We start from the raw sequence: 18427 nt of genomic DNA on the forward strand, positions 1-18427 counted from the left end.
ATCGAAAGAATAGAAACTTAAAGGTAACGAAAACATAGTTTGGTAATCAGTTAACTATATGATTAGCCTCTTTGTATACATGTGAGATACGGACTGTTTACTCTTTTGTAATAAAACCATAACACAATTGTAATACAAAAGATGAGCATCACTTATTTATATCTTTAGAAACCCAACAACAATTTCCGAATCAATTTTGAGCTCCACACGTGTAACTTACCGCTTTCAAACCATAACACATTCCCTATCGCTCTGCCAATGACGCTGAACATATGTCTATGTTAACGACAAATCCTCCACACCGATTCCCTTCCCCGTCTAGTAAAGCACCTCCGGCTAATCTAAACCTACTAATTAATACCCACTTACTATAAATTTTGGTGATAAAAATGAAATAAAATCATATTAGTAATAGACATGTTTGTACGTTGTACCATAATACCGTAAATTATGTTACAACTATATGTCTACAATAGAATATCTTAAGTTTTATGGTTTCTCTTCGTTCATATTCATTTTTTGATATCATACGATAATACGATACTTGATCTGCATGGTGATTATATCTTCCTCCCCAAATTATCCGACCTTTTTTTCTCACCAAACTATATATATATACTAGAAAGAATGAAAAGTTGAATAATTAGGTGGAAGTCTACTAATTAGATATTCAAACTATATCGCCATCATATCAATTCTGTAAGTTACCAAATATTTTCCCTTAGCTTAGCTATTTTATTTCATGATGTTGAGACTTGAGATCTAGCTATTATTCTTTTGAAATTTAAGAATCTATTCTAAGTTTCTAACATATATTCTTTTGCCATATGTAATATGTAACATTACATGCCATGGTGGCATGGTCCATCCTATCATCTTATAAATTATAATACTCCACTTGCCGAACAACTTGAAATCTACTTTAGAACTATATTTGTAGACCTACAATTGTTAAAATATAAGTAATTGACAATTTGACATAAATACAATTTTTGTGACAAAAACGTTAGTACAAATGTGATAGGAATTTAAACTGTGCTTAAAGATTGTATATCATTCGAACGTAATTAGAACCTATCTCAGTTATGTTAAAGTTATATGCTCATAAACATATAAAAATTGATCAAATGTTAACTTTGAATTAGTGGCATTAGGTTTCAAAATCAATACGGCTTTTATAGAGAAGAACTGACTACTAGAAAGAGATTAAGAAGAAATCAAAAGAAATCTAAAAGTGTTCGAGAAAATTTGGATTAAGATTCAACTAATTTTATGGACGTGGATGTATCATTCGAAGTTGTTGAGCTACGATCTGAGAGAAAACTATTTGACGTCAATTTTTTTTTTTATATATATATATCAATGTTCTATTCTCCACTAGAACTTATCCGTAAGATCACATCCATACTTGAATACTTCAACACAAGCACACCGAATTTAAAACTTAGTGTAGAAGTATGTTCTTAAGGTCGAGTCATTGTCACTTTCAGACAAAATTATTTAACGTTGGTCGGATTCTTTTTCTCTTTCTTTTTATAGTGGCCACCATAACACATCACCTAAGTCCATTGACCTTGATGTCTTTGTTGTTCGATGCCATAATAATCTCATTAACAAATTTGTTAAACTAAAGTGTGTTTATTTTACAGTATGGACGATTAAGGGCGGTTGGCTCAGCATTCGGAATAAATTCAACTGATCAGAAACATGACATGTCTTTCTTTTTTCGTTTCTTTTTCTTTTTTTTCTCAGTTTTTATTTTTGTATAAATTATATACATTTACAAACCCACGGATGAATAAAAATTAAATACAAAAGAGAAAAGTGATTTTCGAAACGAATAACGATATAATTTTTTAAAATTGTCATGTATAATTAACATAAAGTACTTAACGGCTAAAACCAATGCCACAAAACCTCAGAATTTTTGAGATTATCCAAATTGTTGTTGTATAATTGCGCCTTTGATTGTAGATATTGTCATAATGATCGTGTGTGGTTATCATTGGTCGAATAAACTTAAGCCATGGGTTATCAGTCAGAATTGTGAAGTGAATTAGTATAAGATATCTGAATTATTCCTTACAACTAACAGTTTATAACACACAGTACTTTTGTATGCAGCTAATATCTTTCCTGTTTCGATAGTTGAAATATTCTCAACTGCCATTTGACTGGTGTGGTTTTGTAACATAAAAGTTCGACTCATGTCTTTGTTTTCCTTAAAGTGAAATTCCAAATTTTATCGGATGTTTCGAACATAACTTATATAGTGAGACTATGAAACAATACATTCACTTATTCAGCCTCGTTTCGTTTTCGTTACTGAAGAATTAGTTTTCAATAAACTATATCGTATTTGTACGTCTTTTTAGTGTAATTAGTAGATAGATACGAAAAAAATATTAAATAAATAGTAGAGGTAAAAAGAAAAAAAACAACAAAAAACAAAAGGATCTAGATTGATGAAGCTGAAACCATAGTGGGATGTATAATTTCAAACACACAGATTTCAAGGAGAATGTTTCTGTGGGGGCCCACCTTCTCCAGTCCTTAGACTTGTGACTTTGTCTGTCTCTCACATTATTCTTCTTCTTCCCTCTCTTTGTTTTTCAATTTTTGGATTTTTGATTAAATTTTTGCCTCTTCGGTCTTCTACAACACATGGAAAACCAAAAACATGTACGCTTTGTTATTATTGTTTCATTTCAAAACTGTTTTCAGAATCAAAGTAATCCATGAAATCAACATTTTCCAAACACACTCACTCATGCCCATATATATATTCATTATATATGAATCAAAATGCGTCGACTGAATTAGTTAGGTACCTTTCCTTGTTGTTGTAAAACGAACCCAATCAACTGTCTTTCTGGTCAGAAATTAAACGAATCCAATAATTTATAATTAGATAAAGTTTTAACTGGAATATATGGTTTTATATATTACTAATTAATTGCGATGGTAGGGCTAAATCATCTTTAGCAATAAAGAATAGATAAGTGTATTTAGTGATGGTCATGTGAAAGTCATCAGACCTTACCTGTCTCTTTTATTTTTTTTAATTTCTCTTAATTTTCTAAAATTTGTACCTGTTCTCTAACAAAATGACATCCATGTGTTGTATGACCAAAAGAGAAAAAAAACATACTCTGCTGTTGCATATAATAAATTGCACACTATATATAGAACATAGTTTTGCATTAAATTTTTCATTATGTAATTTTAAAAAATAGTTTTGGTGAATGGATGACATGAAAAATTAGAATTAACAAGAGAAGGAACATCAAAAGACCAACCAATGTATCATTTATAATCTGTGTTAGCAATAACAAAATTCAAAACAAATTAAAGTCATTCAATATGCATGCACCCCCAATAATACCCTTAAATCCAAGTTAAGAAAGAAAAAAAAAACCCACCAATAAGAAAATTGAAAGGGAAACTAAGAACATATTGATTAATTAAATAAATAGCAATAATTAACCATTAATAGTACTAACTTCATCAATCAAGCCGAGAAATTAGCACCATGATCCCCCACTCAACATCCCAGTCCAATACCCACCAGATGTAGCGGCTGCATCACCACCACTACTTCCTCGCTTCTGATGATCATTAATGTCGACACTGACTGATGCTGATGAAGAAGAAACTGGCAATTTCAAATCCTCAAAAGGAAACAAGTGCCTTCCATTCACATCATCGTCGCCACCTTCTCCTCCTCCTTCACCTCCTTGAAACCCTCCATGGAATCCGTTATTATGATGATGATCTAATGAAAACCCTAGCAGTGTTGTGTTCGTGTTGCAAGGCTTGTAATGATCTTGCATTGAAAACCCTCCGGATGTTGGATCTTGATTATGAACTGGAAATCCCATAAATGAAGAACTTGAAGAATTCCCATTATTACTGTTGTTTCTTATGAGATCCAGAGAAGAAGTTGCCATGGCAGAACATGAAGAAACAAGCAATGGATTGTTGTTGTTGTGGCTCTTGTTGGTGTTGTTGCTGCTGTTCCCAATGTTGTGAATGAGGTCAGTGAAGTTGGTTCTGATCATCCCATGTGGTGGAAAACCTAAATTGAGATCTTGTTGGGCCGTCTCAAGGTATTTAGGGTTTTGACCGGTCAAACCTTGTTGAGAGATGCTCATGAGGTGGTGGTGATGATCAGAGAGATGCTTCTTTGTAGCTGGTTGTGTAGAACCCGAGTGATTGTTACTAATATCAGAAGAAGAAGAAATTGAAGATGAGTGAGATCTCTTGTTCTTTCTTGAGCCACCGCCGACAGGAATGTTCCTAAGCGAACCACCTTCGGTCCAATACCTTCTACAACCTTTACAGAAGTATCTTGGCTGCGTCAAACTATAATTGTTGTAGTAACAAAACTTTGTGTTGGTTGAGTTACATCTCGGACAGTTTACAGCTTGGTCCTTTTCTGGCCTTGCCTTCCTCTCTCCACCCATGGCCCCAGCCGTTGGTGGCTGCTGCGGCTGAAGCGGTTGTGGTTGCGGCTTTGGGCATGTGTTTGTTACTATTTCTTCCAAGGGCTTCACCACAATCTCCTGATCATCAAAATCACAAAAAAAACTCTCCCAACCATTAACACAAAAACCTTTGCCTATATATATACAAGTATATGTAAAAGACATAATTAACATGTATGTACTGTCTATCAAAAATTAATGGGTTTTTCATCAAGATAAAAATGATTGAAATATTTGAGAAATGCTTTAACTAAAAACATAAAAGAAAAAGCAAATTAATAAAGGGTAAAGTGAAAAAAAAAACCATATAATTAATTAAAGGAGAAGGTCCAAAACTGTTGAAGAGAAGAGTAACATCAAAAAGAAGAAGATCCAAAAAAAAAACTTAAAAGGGAATTCTAAGTAAAAGATCATGTACTGAAGCCAAGATATATCAAACGATCTAACACATACATATTGAGTTGTAAGAATATATGTGTTTGTGTATACCTGTGGCCAATGAGCTGTATCCATAGATGAACTTCCTCAGATCAGCCAAAACAAAAACTGATATTTCTTTTTCTTAATTGACTTCTGTATTTGGAAGAAAAAAACTATCTTTTTGTTTTTGTTTTGTAGGATGAAGAGAAAAGAAAAAATTTGATGGCTGAGAAATCTTTTTTGAATGGGGAACTTCTTTGTATGCTTGTCTCTGATCACATTTGCTTTATGGTAGAGACTAGACAGAGAGAGAGAAAGAGAGAGAACAAATTGTATAATATAAGATTAATAAAACATTCCGAGTGGGAATCTTTGTCGTACTGAAAAATAAACAAATGCTTTAGTACGCGTCCATATTTATTATAAGCATGTATGTATGGGCTTATATAATATATTCACTGATCTATATTTTGCCAAAGAACTCTCCACATTATTTAGAACATGGAAGGATTAATTAGGTGGAAGTACATACGATTACATATAGCTTGAATGTTTTTTTTTTCTTTCAATAAAACAAATAGTGGTGATGCTGCATTTCGTTTTAATTCATTACCAAAAAATTAAGTTCTTAATTAAATTGATTAAAATAACTTATTATCGGTATTCATTAATCATGCGATTGTGATTAAAAAAAATGTTTTTCTTTTGCAAAATCGTCACAATTTTGTCGCTGAACTTGTAAGCTAACATGATTTTTTTTGTTAGAAAAAAGACTATCTTATATTTTTAATATTTATTATATACTAATTGGATGTTAATCAAAATTAAATTGAATTGTCGTTTTCAATCTAAGTTACTATTTTTTGACTCAACATAAACATAATATAAATTCTAGCATAAGTGCAGAACATAATCAGATTCTCGTAAGGGTATTAGAAGAAAAAAACAAAAACAGTAGCAACGCGTTAACTCCTAAAAGAAGTTACAAACGTAAATCCTATTCGACAAGCAAATTATGGTTATGCTTTTGGAAATATTTTGACTATCAATATACATGTGTTATCTGATAAAACATCATCTATCAGTTTCTTAATTTTTTAATATATATATCACTTGTTGTTTTCCAGTTCAAGGGAACTTTCAAATTTGAAAAATCAGAGTCGGGTTGAAAATTTTGGTCATTAATTAGGTATTGGATATTTAAGTCTTAACGTCCACAACTATTTCATTTCTGTTCTTTAAATTGTAAACTATATATATAGTACATCAAAATTTCCTAATTTGATTTGAATGCCTGAACTTTAAAGTAGATTGGTCGCTTCTTCTGTTTCAAAAGTCGACTGCTCTTTTCGTAGTAAAATCACGGAAAGTGGCTTCTTTACCCATATGTTTTTTTTTTTTTTTGGGTTAAAGAACATTTCTTAATTATTGTTTCTAGAAAGTTATGGGGACTAGTGTTTACAATTTTGAGCAAAAGAATATAGTCCCTCCGTTTTAAAATACGGTCGTTTAAGGTTTTTCACACATATTAAAATGATGTTTAATTTTTATGTTTTACCCATAATTAATTTATTGTTTTATTTGATATCATCAATTAATAAGCTAAAAAAATAAAGATAAAATTGTACAATTTATCAAAAAAACTGTAATGAAAATATAAAACGACAACTAATTTAACACAAAATTATCCTCTATAATGACAACTAATGAAAAACAGAGAGTATTTAGTAGATTAATATTATGTGTGTTTTGATATTGTTACACGTAAAATATGTCTATATATCTAGCTTTTTATCAAAAAAAAAATTGTTAGAATGTTTCACATTGTAATTGGAAGTGAAGATAAATCGTTAGTTATGTAGTAGTTATTACTTATTACCAATTGATTATAATGATATGATACATAATAAATAATTTAACTTTGTGTATGTATCATCATGTGTACATATCTAGTTAACTAGTATTTGATTACATATTTACATTGATATACTCTGTTAGCTAGTTTGATTATATTGATACATACAACTTTACAAGTATAACGCATCAATACACAACTACTCAACTAGTATATGCTACATATACATCATCACAGAATTGAACTAAAAAATCTGCAATTTACCTTTTAAAAGACAAAATCGTTTTGCAAAGTGATAGGTGTGGCCTTTTTAAACTATCTTGTTAGAAGATTATCTTTGGAAATATATAATTATCAAATGAAAGAAAAAAATTCAGTTGTCGAAAAGGTATATAAAGTATAACTTTTTTTCACGATATAAAGTATATTATCAGTATCTTATTAGTACGGAGGAATTAAAATTCAAGGACCAAATAAGTTGACCATCCATTGACGAGTTGACCTCTTATATTATCTCTTATTTTGGTCGACCTATTATATTCTAAAATCAAATAACAACAAAACGAACACAATTCATCTATTTTAACATGTTTTCTTGGGACTTATTTACACGTACAAGTCAGATATACAGAAACAAAAACATTATGTACAAATGTTAAGAAGAGAGATCCAAAAGGTCCACATGCACCAGATTAAAAAAGATCATCTGTTATCTCATACTACAACTTATTCGTATTTCACGTGTGACTTAAGATTCCAATTAGGCTATATATGATTACCTGTATCGCACGAATTTAAGCTGATTTCATTTTAGACGGTCATGATCTACCCCATCATAACGTTGTGGTGTGTTGATTAGTCTGGCCCTCAGATTTAATATGACCTAATGTGTCATCGCCACGTGAGCTATCTTAGTGTACAAAACAGCTCATGAACACCTAATTTCTTTCACTCCACATGCCACGCTCCCTTATTTAGCCATCTTCTTATCACGAATGAAGAAGTTACCAAACACATTATAATAATATTTTTGAAAAACCAATATTATCTTATTAATTACATTCGGTGTTGAAATAATATTATGAAATGGTCATATTGTGCAAATATATGCTCCAAAAGCCCAAATGAAGATTAATCTCTTTGGTAAACTTGATTAGTCTTCATTTCTCAAAGTGGTAATCATGCATATGTGACATACAAGAGTCAGAGATGTTGACAAGTGTCGTGAATTGAGTTGACCGAGTCGAATAATGAACGGTTATTAGGGCTAGTTGTGGCCGGTGAAGTTAGGGTCCTACATTACCCCATGCGCGTGCCTTCTCTGATAATTCTCGACGAAGAAAAGGTCCACCGAATCTGAGCCGTTGGATTTAGTTACGGGTCCTACGTAGTGCGTGGATAGCATCTTAGAGAAGTTGCGGTCCATGTCAGCGTGTGTGTGGACAAACAAACCCGCACCTTAACCAACTTGCCATTCTCTGCACCCTTAAGCCACTTTACCAATAGTTGTATTTCCTTTTTTTCTTCTCGAATTCACTTTTTGAAGAGCAAATAACAAAATCTGATGCAAGTGTTTATTTCGGGTAAAAGATTAGAAACCACTGACTGACTTCAACTTAAGTCTTTGGTTTTGAGCACATTTATATAAAGAGGAAAAGATCGTTGTTAAGAGTTTGACTCCTTGGTGATGGAGACACCGTACGTAACCTTTCCATCTCTTAATCGAGGGGTTATATTGCTGGTTTTACACTTTTACTCTATAGGTTGAATGTTTGGATTAATTTGAATATTTTGATCGGTTCAATTTAGCTATCATGTGTACTAATGGGCCAACTTAGAATTAGTGATCTTATTGGGCTTCCTTCTTTTCAGTTTTTGAAAAACAGCAACACCTTCGATCCTTGTTGATATGGTATATAATCTTAATCCAATATGTCATCATACCATTAAACATGTTAGCTCTAGGCGATGAAAATTTTATTATTTCGTAATATTCAACTCTGTAAATATATATTCCCCCAACCTCCATAAAGATTAGACTTAGCCACATAAACATTTAACGATAATTTCAGAGGTTAATTTTGCTGACACTACTTTCATTAGCACTAGCAGCTCAAGACCCAAATTTTGGTACCCTGGCTCAAATTTAAGTAAAATACAAATATATTTAAAGCCATCACCTATTTGCCTTTGCTTTCTTGGATATATATATATATATATATATATATATATATATAGGATTGGTTAGAAAGAGATAAAATACTGTTCTCTCAAATAAAATAGGTTATACCACATTTTACTATCTAAGTTGATATTAAACAGCACCGTTTGAAAATGAGCCAAAACACAACTTTCGTAGTAGATATCCCCTATATATTAATAGAGAAGCACTCTTCTAAAAAAGCTGATGTGTCGCCGCCAGAGAGCTCGAGACACATTTAGCAAAAAAACCCTTAATTTTTCTACTTAATTACATTAACATGCCACTATATTTAAAAAAACCAATTAACTGAATAATAATTAGATATGTCATCAATTCTCACACAAATTTAAATATCACATATTAAAACTAATTAAATAATTACATACTATTTTAAGTCAAAATTTCACTAAAATTTACTTACAGATATACAAGTCAAAGTTATATTATTTTTAAGAAATCAATATAAACTATTGATTTCTTAAAATTAATATAAGTAAAATATTCTAAAAAAGCTATAAAAACATATAAAGTTAACAAAAATAAAGAACATATAACTTATTAAACATATAACTTATTAACAAAATCATATAAAAAATGTTATTTTTATGTTAGTATTATTACCATAATAATTTAAATAACAAGCTTTCAATAGTTATTATAATTGATTATAAAAAGAAATATATTACCCCTGAATTAACTCCAACTCATTAAAGGAAACTTAATTCCCAATAAATATAAATTTATATATATTCATAAATAAATATAAAAATGACAACAAATTAGGGGATATCATGATGTGTGATTATTTATAAATATCTAAGTATGTAAACTAATTAATCTCAATATTTAGTGTGATTATTCATTAAAAATAGAAATATTGATAACCAAATAAGAATATACGTTTTAATTGTACATTAATCAATGTGCTATTAAAAAGGAATAAGACAATAACTCTTATCATTATAAATAAACTTAGTACCCAAAAAAATATAATATATTTAAAATGAGTGATTATTAGATTGTGAAAAATTGTTATAGTTACTCGATTAACCATAAATATAAAAATTTGATTTTTAAAGCACACAAAAATATATATATTTTCATAAATTGTAACATTTTATAAATATTTTCTTTACCACGTTCACATAATTCACGGGTGAAATGTATTCTTACACGAATACGTTGATTTTGAAATTTCATTAATTTTTTCATAATGGTTTTTTTTGGTAATAACCCGTTATTTATAGAACTATTAACAAACCGACTAACTCAAAATATTTAAATAGCCTAATCACAAATATTAAATCAATAAATTAGATTATCTTAAGAAAATTTTAGAATCCGATTGTTACTAACATATAATAAAATTAATTAATGAAACTACCGAGTAATTTAGTATATGTTGTTATGGTTACATAAGAAACATGCAAAATTGTTATGATTATAAAATAAAACATAAAATATATGAATTTGATTTTTAAACCACACAAAACACATGTTGCAAGAAATAGTAACATTTTATCAATATTTTGTCTTCCACATTTAAAGATTTCACGTGTGAAACATATTTTTTACACGAAAAAACGCAGCTTTAAATAAATAAATAAAAAACTTTAGTTACATATTATGTTTGACACAAACAAATGTTGGTTCTAAAATAATAATTTTACTTATAATAATTTTGTTTAAATTGATTTATCTCGCACATAGTACGGGTTGTTACTTAGTTCTCTGTAATTTTACAATGTACCTTACATGGACGACCAACCTATAAGCAGCACTACATTATTACTAATCATCGTATCATCGCAAATAAAAAAAATAAAATAAAATAAAAATAAAAAAAAAAATAAAAAAAATATCGCATTAATGACTTTGGGGCCTCAAATTCGTTTGGGCTTTTTTATGTTATTAATTATTGCCTTCTCCAAATAAGATAAACTGATAAAGGTCCGTAAAGCGTTAGACCTTTATTTCCCAAACAAATTGCTGGTTCATGCTCTCTCGCTAAGGTAAGTTTAATTCATCGATGCATCGAAGAACGTGTGTTACTGTTAGTTGTGAACTGTTTTGTTTTTATATGCTAGATTTACACTGAAGTGTTGTTAAAAAGGGAAATTTAAGGAAGCATGTGCATTGTTCTTTTGTTTTAAGTTTGGTGCCAACCTTCTCCTTTTCTGCTCTTTATGTAATGATTAGAATTCCATAAGGACGGAGCAAGTTTGATGGTGCACGAGAGTTCTTTTTCATCACAAGTGAAAAAGTGAAAGATGAAAAGTGAAAACCCCTGGCGCATGTTAGTAGGGTCCCCTTCGATAAAAAGAAAAAGAATAGATAGAGAGAGAGAGACTCCCCCACGCGTAAAAGTATTATCATGCGCCATTTTATATGGTCCTAAATCTTAAAGTCCCATCTCTAACCAATTCTCATCTTTCTATCTTTCTTTTTTTTTTCTCACTTTTTCATATTATTTATTTTCTTTTTCATATCCTTCGTAGATTTCTTATCCATTTTTTTGTTCATTTATATTCACTATATACCATTTCTCCTATTTATATTAGATAAACATTTATAAAATTGAGTTTTACATAATATCACGAGTATGTACATATCATTTGAATAAGATAACTATTCCCTCTATTCTTCACGACTTATTGATAGAAAATTCTAACTATTAGAGCAAAAGGTAAACTAATCAATGCAAAGTTCAAACTCATTATTAAAGAGAAAACTCAAACATCCAAATAGCATCACACGTAATAATATAACAGTGATGGAAAGCCAGAACTTCCTTTTAATATCTCACATGGACATATATATGGATGGTCAATGTCAAAACGATTCTTTTAGAATAGAAAAAGAAACGATAAGAAAGAGATCTCTCTCTCACAGATCAGTCCAAATGAGTTAATCACAAGATTATCAAAAGATGAGAAGAACTTCCAAGCACTTTCGAAACTAATGATTGACATTATGATTTCCCACTTAACTTTATTATTCTAAGTTTAAGTATAATAGTCCAAGTTGAACTCTTCTTCATATATATATATGCTTACATAAAAGAAAACTATGACAATAATCTAGATTAATTGTTTCTCATATATATATAAGGTAATATAACTTAAGTATAAACAAAGACTACAACGTACATCAGCTTAGCATTCGCACTATAGAAATAGAATACTAATTGTATATATTAACTAAACTTTATGATATTTTTCTCGTATAATTTGTTTTCCTAGGGGTATATGATAAGATAATTACTACTACTTTATTTTTTTTCTCTTTAGCTACATGGATCGAAGCCGGCCTTGGAAGGTTGAGTTACCAGAATCTCAGAAGCAGCCCATAATTTGGTAGCTTCGGAGGAGTCAGAGCCGAGTCCAGACGGTATTGTTTCATTACAGTCCGTAAAGTACTTTCCCGATACGTTCACCAGTCTTGGATTTGTTGCCACGTAACACGTCGTTGCTGCTGCCTAATCCCATGCCAAAACCAAAGAAAGTAGCACATAAATCCACTAATCTTAAACATGATTCAAAACATAAAGGATAACAACTTATCCACCACAGATTATGTTACAAACTTTATAATAAAAAATAAAAAATAACAATTTATTACTTGAGGGACGGTCTTGACGAGCTTGGAAGCCAGGAAGAAGACGAGATCTGAGTAGGTAAAGACAAAGGGAAGTCATATAGTTATGATTAAGAATCTTGATCATGATTATAATTCAAGAATAAACTAATATGCTAATGTAGTGACTACTGAGTACTGACTAGTGAGAAAACATTAAAATAAACCAACCTGTCAATAAGCCTTCTCGGTCTCTTGTTAACCGGGTTCTAACAACTCCTGGGTGTACGCAGTTTACAGTCACGTTCGCTTCAATTTTCTGCATTTTGTTTTCTTTACCATTAAATTCTATACTTGTATAATAAACTTTAATCACTTTAGTTTAATGACCCACATGATTGTCCTAAATCCTAACTATGGTCAATAGTCAAATAAACTTTGTGGTGTGTGACTTAACTAACTCTTTCACATATTTAGTTAGAATACAAATCCTAGTTATCTAGGTTTCTTGTTGTCCCCTTCCCATACCCCCTTTCACCCTTTCATTAATCATTTTACACTTTGAATAAATTCAATAAATTTGACAATTTATGACACACATCAATTTCTACCATTATGCTTCTGAGTTTTTTTTTGGGATAATTATTTATTGTGTGAGTAATTTATTAAATGGATGCAAGTAAATAAGAGAGAGAGAGTGATAGAGGAGGAGAGAAAGAGACCTGGAGTCTAGAAGAGAGCTCCTTGGTATGCAAAACGTTGGCAAGCTTCGAGAGAGCATACGCACGTGTCGCATCGAATTGACTAATCGATCAAAACCAAAAGAAAAAAAGAAAAAATTGTTACATTCCCAAAGGTCAAAACCCTTTTACTTCGCTTTCCCATTAATTTACCCCTCTATCAAGTTACTGTCACTCATCAGTCAAAACATTAACAACTACGCAGCTTTTTTAGCTTTAGGTAAAAAAAGTAAATTCCTCGACAAGTTTTTATTCACCTCTCAAGCACACCAATCCTACTCACTCATTTATAGTTCTAGCTATTAGGCTCTTACATGAATTTGTACTAGATGTTACAGTATTAATTTTACTTTTTCTGATTTGGAGAATTAAAGTATGGAATGTGAACATTTACACCTACTCCCTGACTCAACCAGAAGATAAAAAAGAGATTATTCTTACCACTTGGGTTGTGAAATGAGTCGGAGATATTCGATCAAGTCGCCGGTAAACCAGCCGTGAATACCCGACGTAACGTTAACGATACGTCCTTGAACTCCTGTTTCCTCTGCCGTTTGTATCATCTTCTTCAGCAAAAGATTGGTCAAGAGAAAATGGCCTGATGATAATAATAATAATAATTAAGAAAGGCCATTAACGAAAGAGATTAAAAATAAAAATAACATTAGTATAATGGCCGGAGTAATTAAACTAAGATCTGTCACATAGAGTAGGGGAATCGTATGATTAAGAAAATAGTAATACCTAGATAATTAGTGGCAAATGTCATCTCGATCCCGTCTTCGGATATTGCATGTTCATGTGCTAACTTGCCTGCGTTGTTTCTGATTCGACAATTTGTATATTAAAATAAATAAATTAATCACATAAGATAATAATTAAAACAAAACCCAAAAACAAAACTAAGAAGAAACTGAGATTATGTTCTGTTCACAACATAATAAATTCCCAGAACCAGCCACACGTACGTACATGTGTGTAATAATTTATATACATGCATTAAAACTAATCGGGATTGTGTTACTTACATGAGAAGATTAAGAGGTAGATCAAGAGACTCGAAACCGGAGACGAAGCTTCGTACGGAGGTGATAGAACTAAGATCAAGCTTCATAACGACGATCTCCGTCTCCGGGAACTCAGAGACGATCTTTTCTTTCGCTTCTTCCGCCGCTTTCACGTTCCTCGCCGGAAATATCAACCTCGCTCCTCGTCTCGCCAGCACTCTCACCGTCTCCGCTCCGATCCCTGACGTCGCACCTAAATCAACCGTATCAAACAACAAATAAGAATCAAAACGATTCGAAAACACGAAAAATAAAGAACCTCACCGGTGATTATGGCTGTGATGGAACGAAGGTCACAGTTCTCGGTAACCTCCTCGGCGGTGGATTTAGAACCGAAGCCGCTAGCACCGGCGGCGCCGAGAAGGTATCTTCCCGTCTCGATCATCGGAGTTTTTTTCTCTGTTACCGGCGACTGTTATGTGGACTGGAAGAGTCTTTTTCTCTTTCCGAATTAAAATTAAAGGCACAAGAAAAAAACAGAATAAGGCAAGGAAGAATACAAATAAGAAGGAACGTAAATTGCCGTTTTCAGTTAGAAGGGTATAATCGTAAATGTAGTATCAAAGAAAAAAAAAAAAAAACCTGAGTTTGCTCTTGTCAGGTTTTTGTAAGGCAACGCCGCCTGGCAAGAGAGGAGAAATAGTAATGTGTTTATTTATAGTCAAACTTTGAATTGATGATGATGATGTGGTTAACAAAAAAAAAAGTAGTAGTAGTAGATACAACTTTTTATGAATAAGGATCGGTGTAAAATATAGTATACAATCTTGTACTTTCTTCTTGTTTTAAATCATTTCGTAGTGGTAGGTCTAGTTGTTGTATTTATATTATGATATAGTTATTACAGTTCTTGTTTAAAACCTGCAAGGTTTCAGGTTTTAGCAAATCAGTATGCATTAGATTTTGAATCAGAAATTACTCCGAAGGTTATGCATACTTAACCTAATTACAAGAATACATGTTTTTCATATATTGACAGATTTTTTTTCTTGTTTTTGATATCTATACTAGTATTTTTGCAGAAGTTTTTGCTCAAAAATATGTTTATGAAAATAATTATCATTGAATGTCATTTAATGTTTATATTCATATTCAAACAAGTTAAGTTAATTATCTCTACTATCCTTATAACCAAACAAATTAAAATATTTTAAATATCCATATATATAATATTTTTAATTAATATAGATATTTAGAAGATTTATTTCATATTAAAAAAAAATTCTCCTATCATCTTTTATTTTATTTTAAAATGTAAATATAGTGAATCATCATATAATACATAAAGTTAATAAAAATGTATATTTTTCCTGCATATATTGTGATTTAAAGTTTTTAAAACAAACATGTATTACTCAATTAATATAAAAGTGTGTGTTCAACATACATATATAGTAAATTTACGGTATATAGTAAATTATAGAATTTTAAGAAGTTTATAATTTATAATTGATATATCTAAACTTAATAAAAAGTTTAAAATTATAAATATTTAAACATTTTAAATTTTCAAAATAACACAAACGAGTTATATTACATGACGGGTTATATAACATTACATGAATTAATAATACTAGAAAATAAAATATCAGGACCCGTAAGCCATTCCCCAACAGCCAAGTCGAAAGGTATAGACTTAATATGATACTTCGATATGGGTTAAATCCTTATTTTACCATTTTAACAACACCAATATAAAATATGTCAAATCAAACTGATTTCATTAAGATTGTATTAAACAAAAATTGTAGTGCAGTATACCACGAATTATATACTAAATCACTAAAATTAACAAAATAGTACATTAACAAAACTAGTATTAAAATAGTAGATTAACAAAAAAAACAAAAAAAACTTGTTTCGCGGTGTACCGCAGATCATAATCTAGTATTTAACTATTTAAGAATGGCAAACTGAGTTTTGAAATTAAGTTTTGTGAAAATAACTGGACACATGTCAATTTTCAAGTTTCTTTCTAAAAAAACAAGTTTTTCTTTTAGATTTTTTATATAGAAAGGTAGGTAATATAAATAATTAGAAAAAGATATAAACTACAATTGGGGGAAAAATATTAATTAATCAGCAGAAATTTAAAACTCAGTGGTGTAATGGGAAACAAATCATCAACTTTTGGTATGGGTTGATTTGTTATATCTATATTTAGAGAGCTATCATGTGGCTTTTGGTAATGATCATATCTTTTTTTAATTATGTGACTTACTTATTAGATTGATGAATAATTTTATGAAGCCAGTTTGGTCAAACCTAGTTAATTACTAGTATTATAAGTATTCATACTAATTAACAGCTGTCAGTTTCTAATTCGAGAGTAATGGTGATATTGTTTCCTATTTTTGGTTATTGAATTCTTAACTAACGTACTCAATAGAAGTTTTTTTAACTCTGCCATGGACAATGCTACGCCATGGCATTGTCCATGGCAGAGAGTTGTTGAAAAAAGGGTTGAAGAAGAAAATAGGAAATGGGAAGTCTTTCAAAGTCTGGTGGGATCCTTGGATCTTTGATAATTGTTGGCGAGCTCCCTACAGGAAAAACACATTGTTTGATTGGGACCTGAGAGTCTCTGATCTAATCAACAGTGAGTCAAGAACTTGGAACTATGAGATCCTGGATTCCATTTTCCTACCCAATGATATAGAATGCATCAAAAAGCTGAAGCCGATCATCAGTAATGAAGACTTCTGGTGTTGGGATCATACGAAGAGTGGAGAGTATACCGTCAAGTCGGGCTATTGGCTGGCGAGCACTTTTAAGAACCCAGAGCTGCTAGAGGAAGCAAAGTCGCAACCATCTCTCAATGGCATCAAACACAAAGTTTGGTCTCTTCAAACTGTTCCCAAAATCAAGGCGTTCCTCTGGAGAGCAGTTAGTGACGCATTGCCGGTGACTGATCTGGTTTTGAAAAGAGGAATTAAGCTGGACTCCAGATGTCAGACTTGTGGCAAAGAGGGAGAATCAATCAATCATGTATTGTTTACTTGCACTCTGGCTAGGCAGGTATGGGCATTATCAAACTTCCCCTCTCCCCCAAATGGTTTTGACGAGCTCTCAGTGCATTCAAACTTCCACTATCTCTATAGAATAGCTAAGATCTCAAGTGTTCCTATTGAGACTAGAAGGTTATTCCCGTGGATTCTTTGGAGATTGTGGAAGAACAGAAACTCCTTCTTTTTTGAAGCAAAAATGTTCGATCCTCTTGATACAATCCTCAAAATCAGAGAGGATGCAGATCAATGGAGCTTATCTCAACAGGTGAACATTGAAAGCGAAATGGAGGAAGAAGCAGAGGAACATCGGAATGTTAACTTGTGGAAACCACCACCTGCTGGATGGTTAAAGTGTAACATAGGCACTTCAAGAGGAAACAAAAATTTGGTCTCAGGAGCTGCCTGGGTTCTTAGAGATGAACATGGTTCAGTTCTCCTACATAGCAGAAAAGCCTTGGAGAGTTCTATGAATAGGGAAGAAGCAGATTTTCAAAGTTTCTTATGGGCTGCCGAGAGTATGATCAGCCACAAATTCTTGAAAGTGATCTTCGCTTCTGAGTCTGCAGCACTGACTGGGGGGATTTTAAGACCAAAAGCTTGGCCATCTTATGCACACCAACAATCAGAATTGCTTCTGCTACTAACTAGAATACAAGAATGGAGAGTACTTTTTGAGAAACCAGATTCAAATAGAGGAGCCTCTCTCATAGCTCAAAGTGTTCCTGATCATGCTTTATTGCAATCTTATGTTTCCATTGGGGATCCCAGATGGTTACATGAACTCTTTGAATCTGAGAGATTCTTTTCCTCTGTTTAGGTATGGGTTTCATCTCCCTTAATGGCTAACTTGTTAGAGCCTACTTTTTGGAGGGTTAAGTCGAGTTTGTTTAAATCACTTTCCCGTAGTAGCTTTTGATCTCACTACAAAGCTACACTTATGTAATCCCTTCTTATTTGAATGGAAAATCCAGATGACAAAAAAAAAAAATTAACATATAGTATTATGTTGACAATATATAAAGAAACAGAGGGAGATGAGCGTGTGGCCCGAGCTCGTGATGTCCGCCGAGC

At 31.6% G+C, this 18427-nt stretch overlaps 2 protein-coding genes across 3 annotated transcripts; both read right to left on the reverse strand.

Moving 5' to 3' along the window:
* LOC104731056 (dof zinc finger protein DOF4.6-like) lies at positions 3282-5297 on the reverse strand. Its single transcript, XM_010450313.2, has 2 exons — positions 4977-5297; positions 3282-4565 (listed from the first exon to the last, which is right to left on the reverse strand). Exons 1-2 carry the CDS (start codon positions 4998-5000, stop codon positions 3525-3527), a joined length of 1065 nt encoding a protein of 354 aa, XP_010448615.1. The 5' UTR covers positions 5001-5297; the 3' UTR covers positions 3282-3524.
* Positions 12042-15019, reverse strand: LOC104731057 (short-chain dehydrogenase TIC 32, chloroplastic-like). 2 transcript variants are annotated; one of them, XM_010450315.1, is made up of 9 exons: positions 14931-15019; positions 14613-14790; positions 14310-14541; positions 14026-14105; positions 13723-13879; positions 13264-13345; positions 12773-12860; positions 12587-12633; positions 12042-12443 (listed from the first exon to the last, which is right to left on the reverse strand). In XM_010450315.1, the coding sequence occupies exons 2-9, from the start codon at positions 14731-14733 to the stop codon at positions 12252-12254; spliced, it is 999 nt and encodes a 332-aa protein (XP_010448617.1). In that variant the 5' UTR covers positions 14734-14790; positions 14931-15019; the 3' UTR covers positions 12042-12251. The 2 variants fall into 2 exon arrangements, with proteins under 2 accessions (XP_010448617.1, XP_010448616.1); XM_010450314.1 differs by lacking the exon at positions 14931-15019 and having other exon boundaries at positions 14613-14917.

This window comes from Camelina sativa, chromosome 12, assembly GCF_000633955.1.
Source record: "Camelina sativa cultivar DH55 chromosome 12, Cs, whole genome shotgun sequence".
NCBI lineage: Eukaryota > Viridiplantae > Streptophyta > Magnoliopsida > Brassicales > Brassicaceae > Camelina > Camelina sativa.

Bases quoted from the DNA above. Each gene is read 5' to 3' on its own strand.
- LOC104731056 (XM_010450313.2), bottom strand. From the start codon at position 5,000: ATGGATACAGCTCATTGGCCACAG. The intron at 4,566-4,976 runs GTATACACAAAC...TTTGATGATCAG, and splicing joins ATACAGCTCATTGGCCACAG to GAGATTGTGGTGAAGCCCTT.
- LOC104731057 (XM_010450315.1), bottom strand. From the start codon at position 14,733: ATGATCGAGACGGGAAGATACCTTCTCGGCGCCGCCGGTGCTAGCGGC. The intron at 14,106-14,309 runs GTAAGTAACACA...TTGTCGAATCAG, and splicing joins CTACCTCTTAATCTTCTCAT to AAACAACGCAGGCAAGTTAG. The intron at 12,634-12,772 runs GTTGGTTTATTT...TTACCTACTCAG, and splicing joins CCGAGAAGGCTTATTGACAG to ATCTCGTCTTCTTCCTGGCT.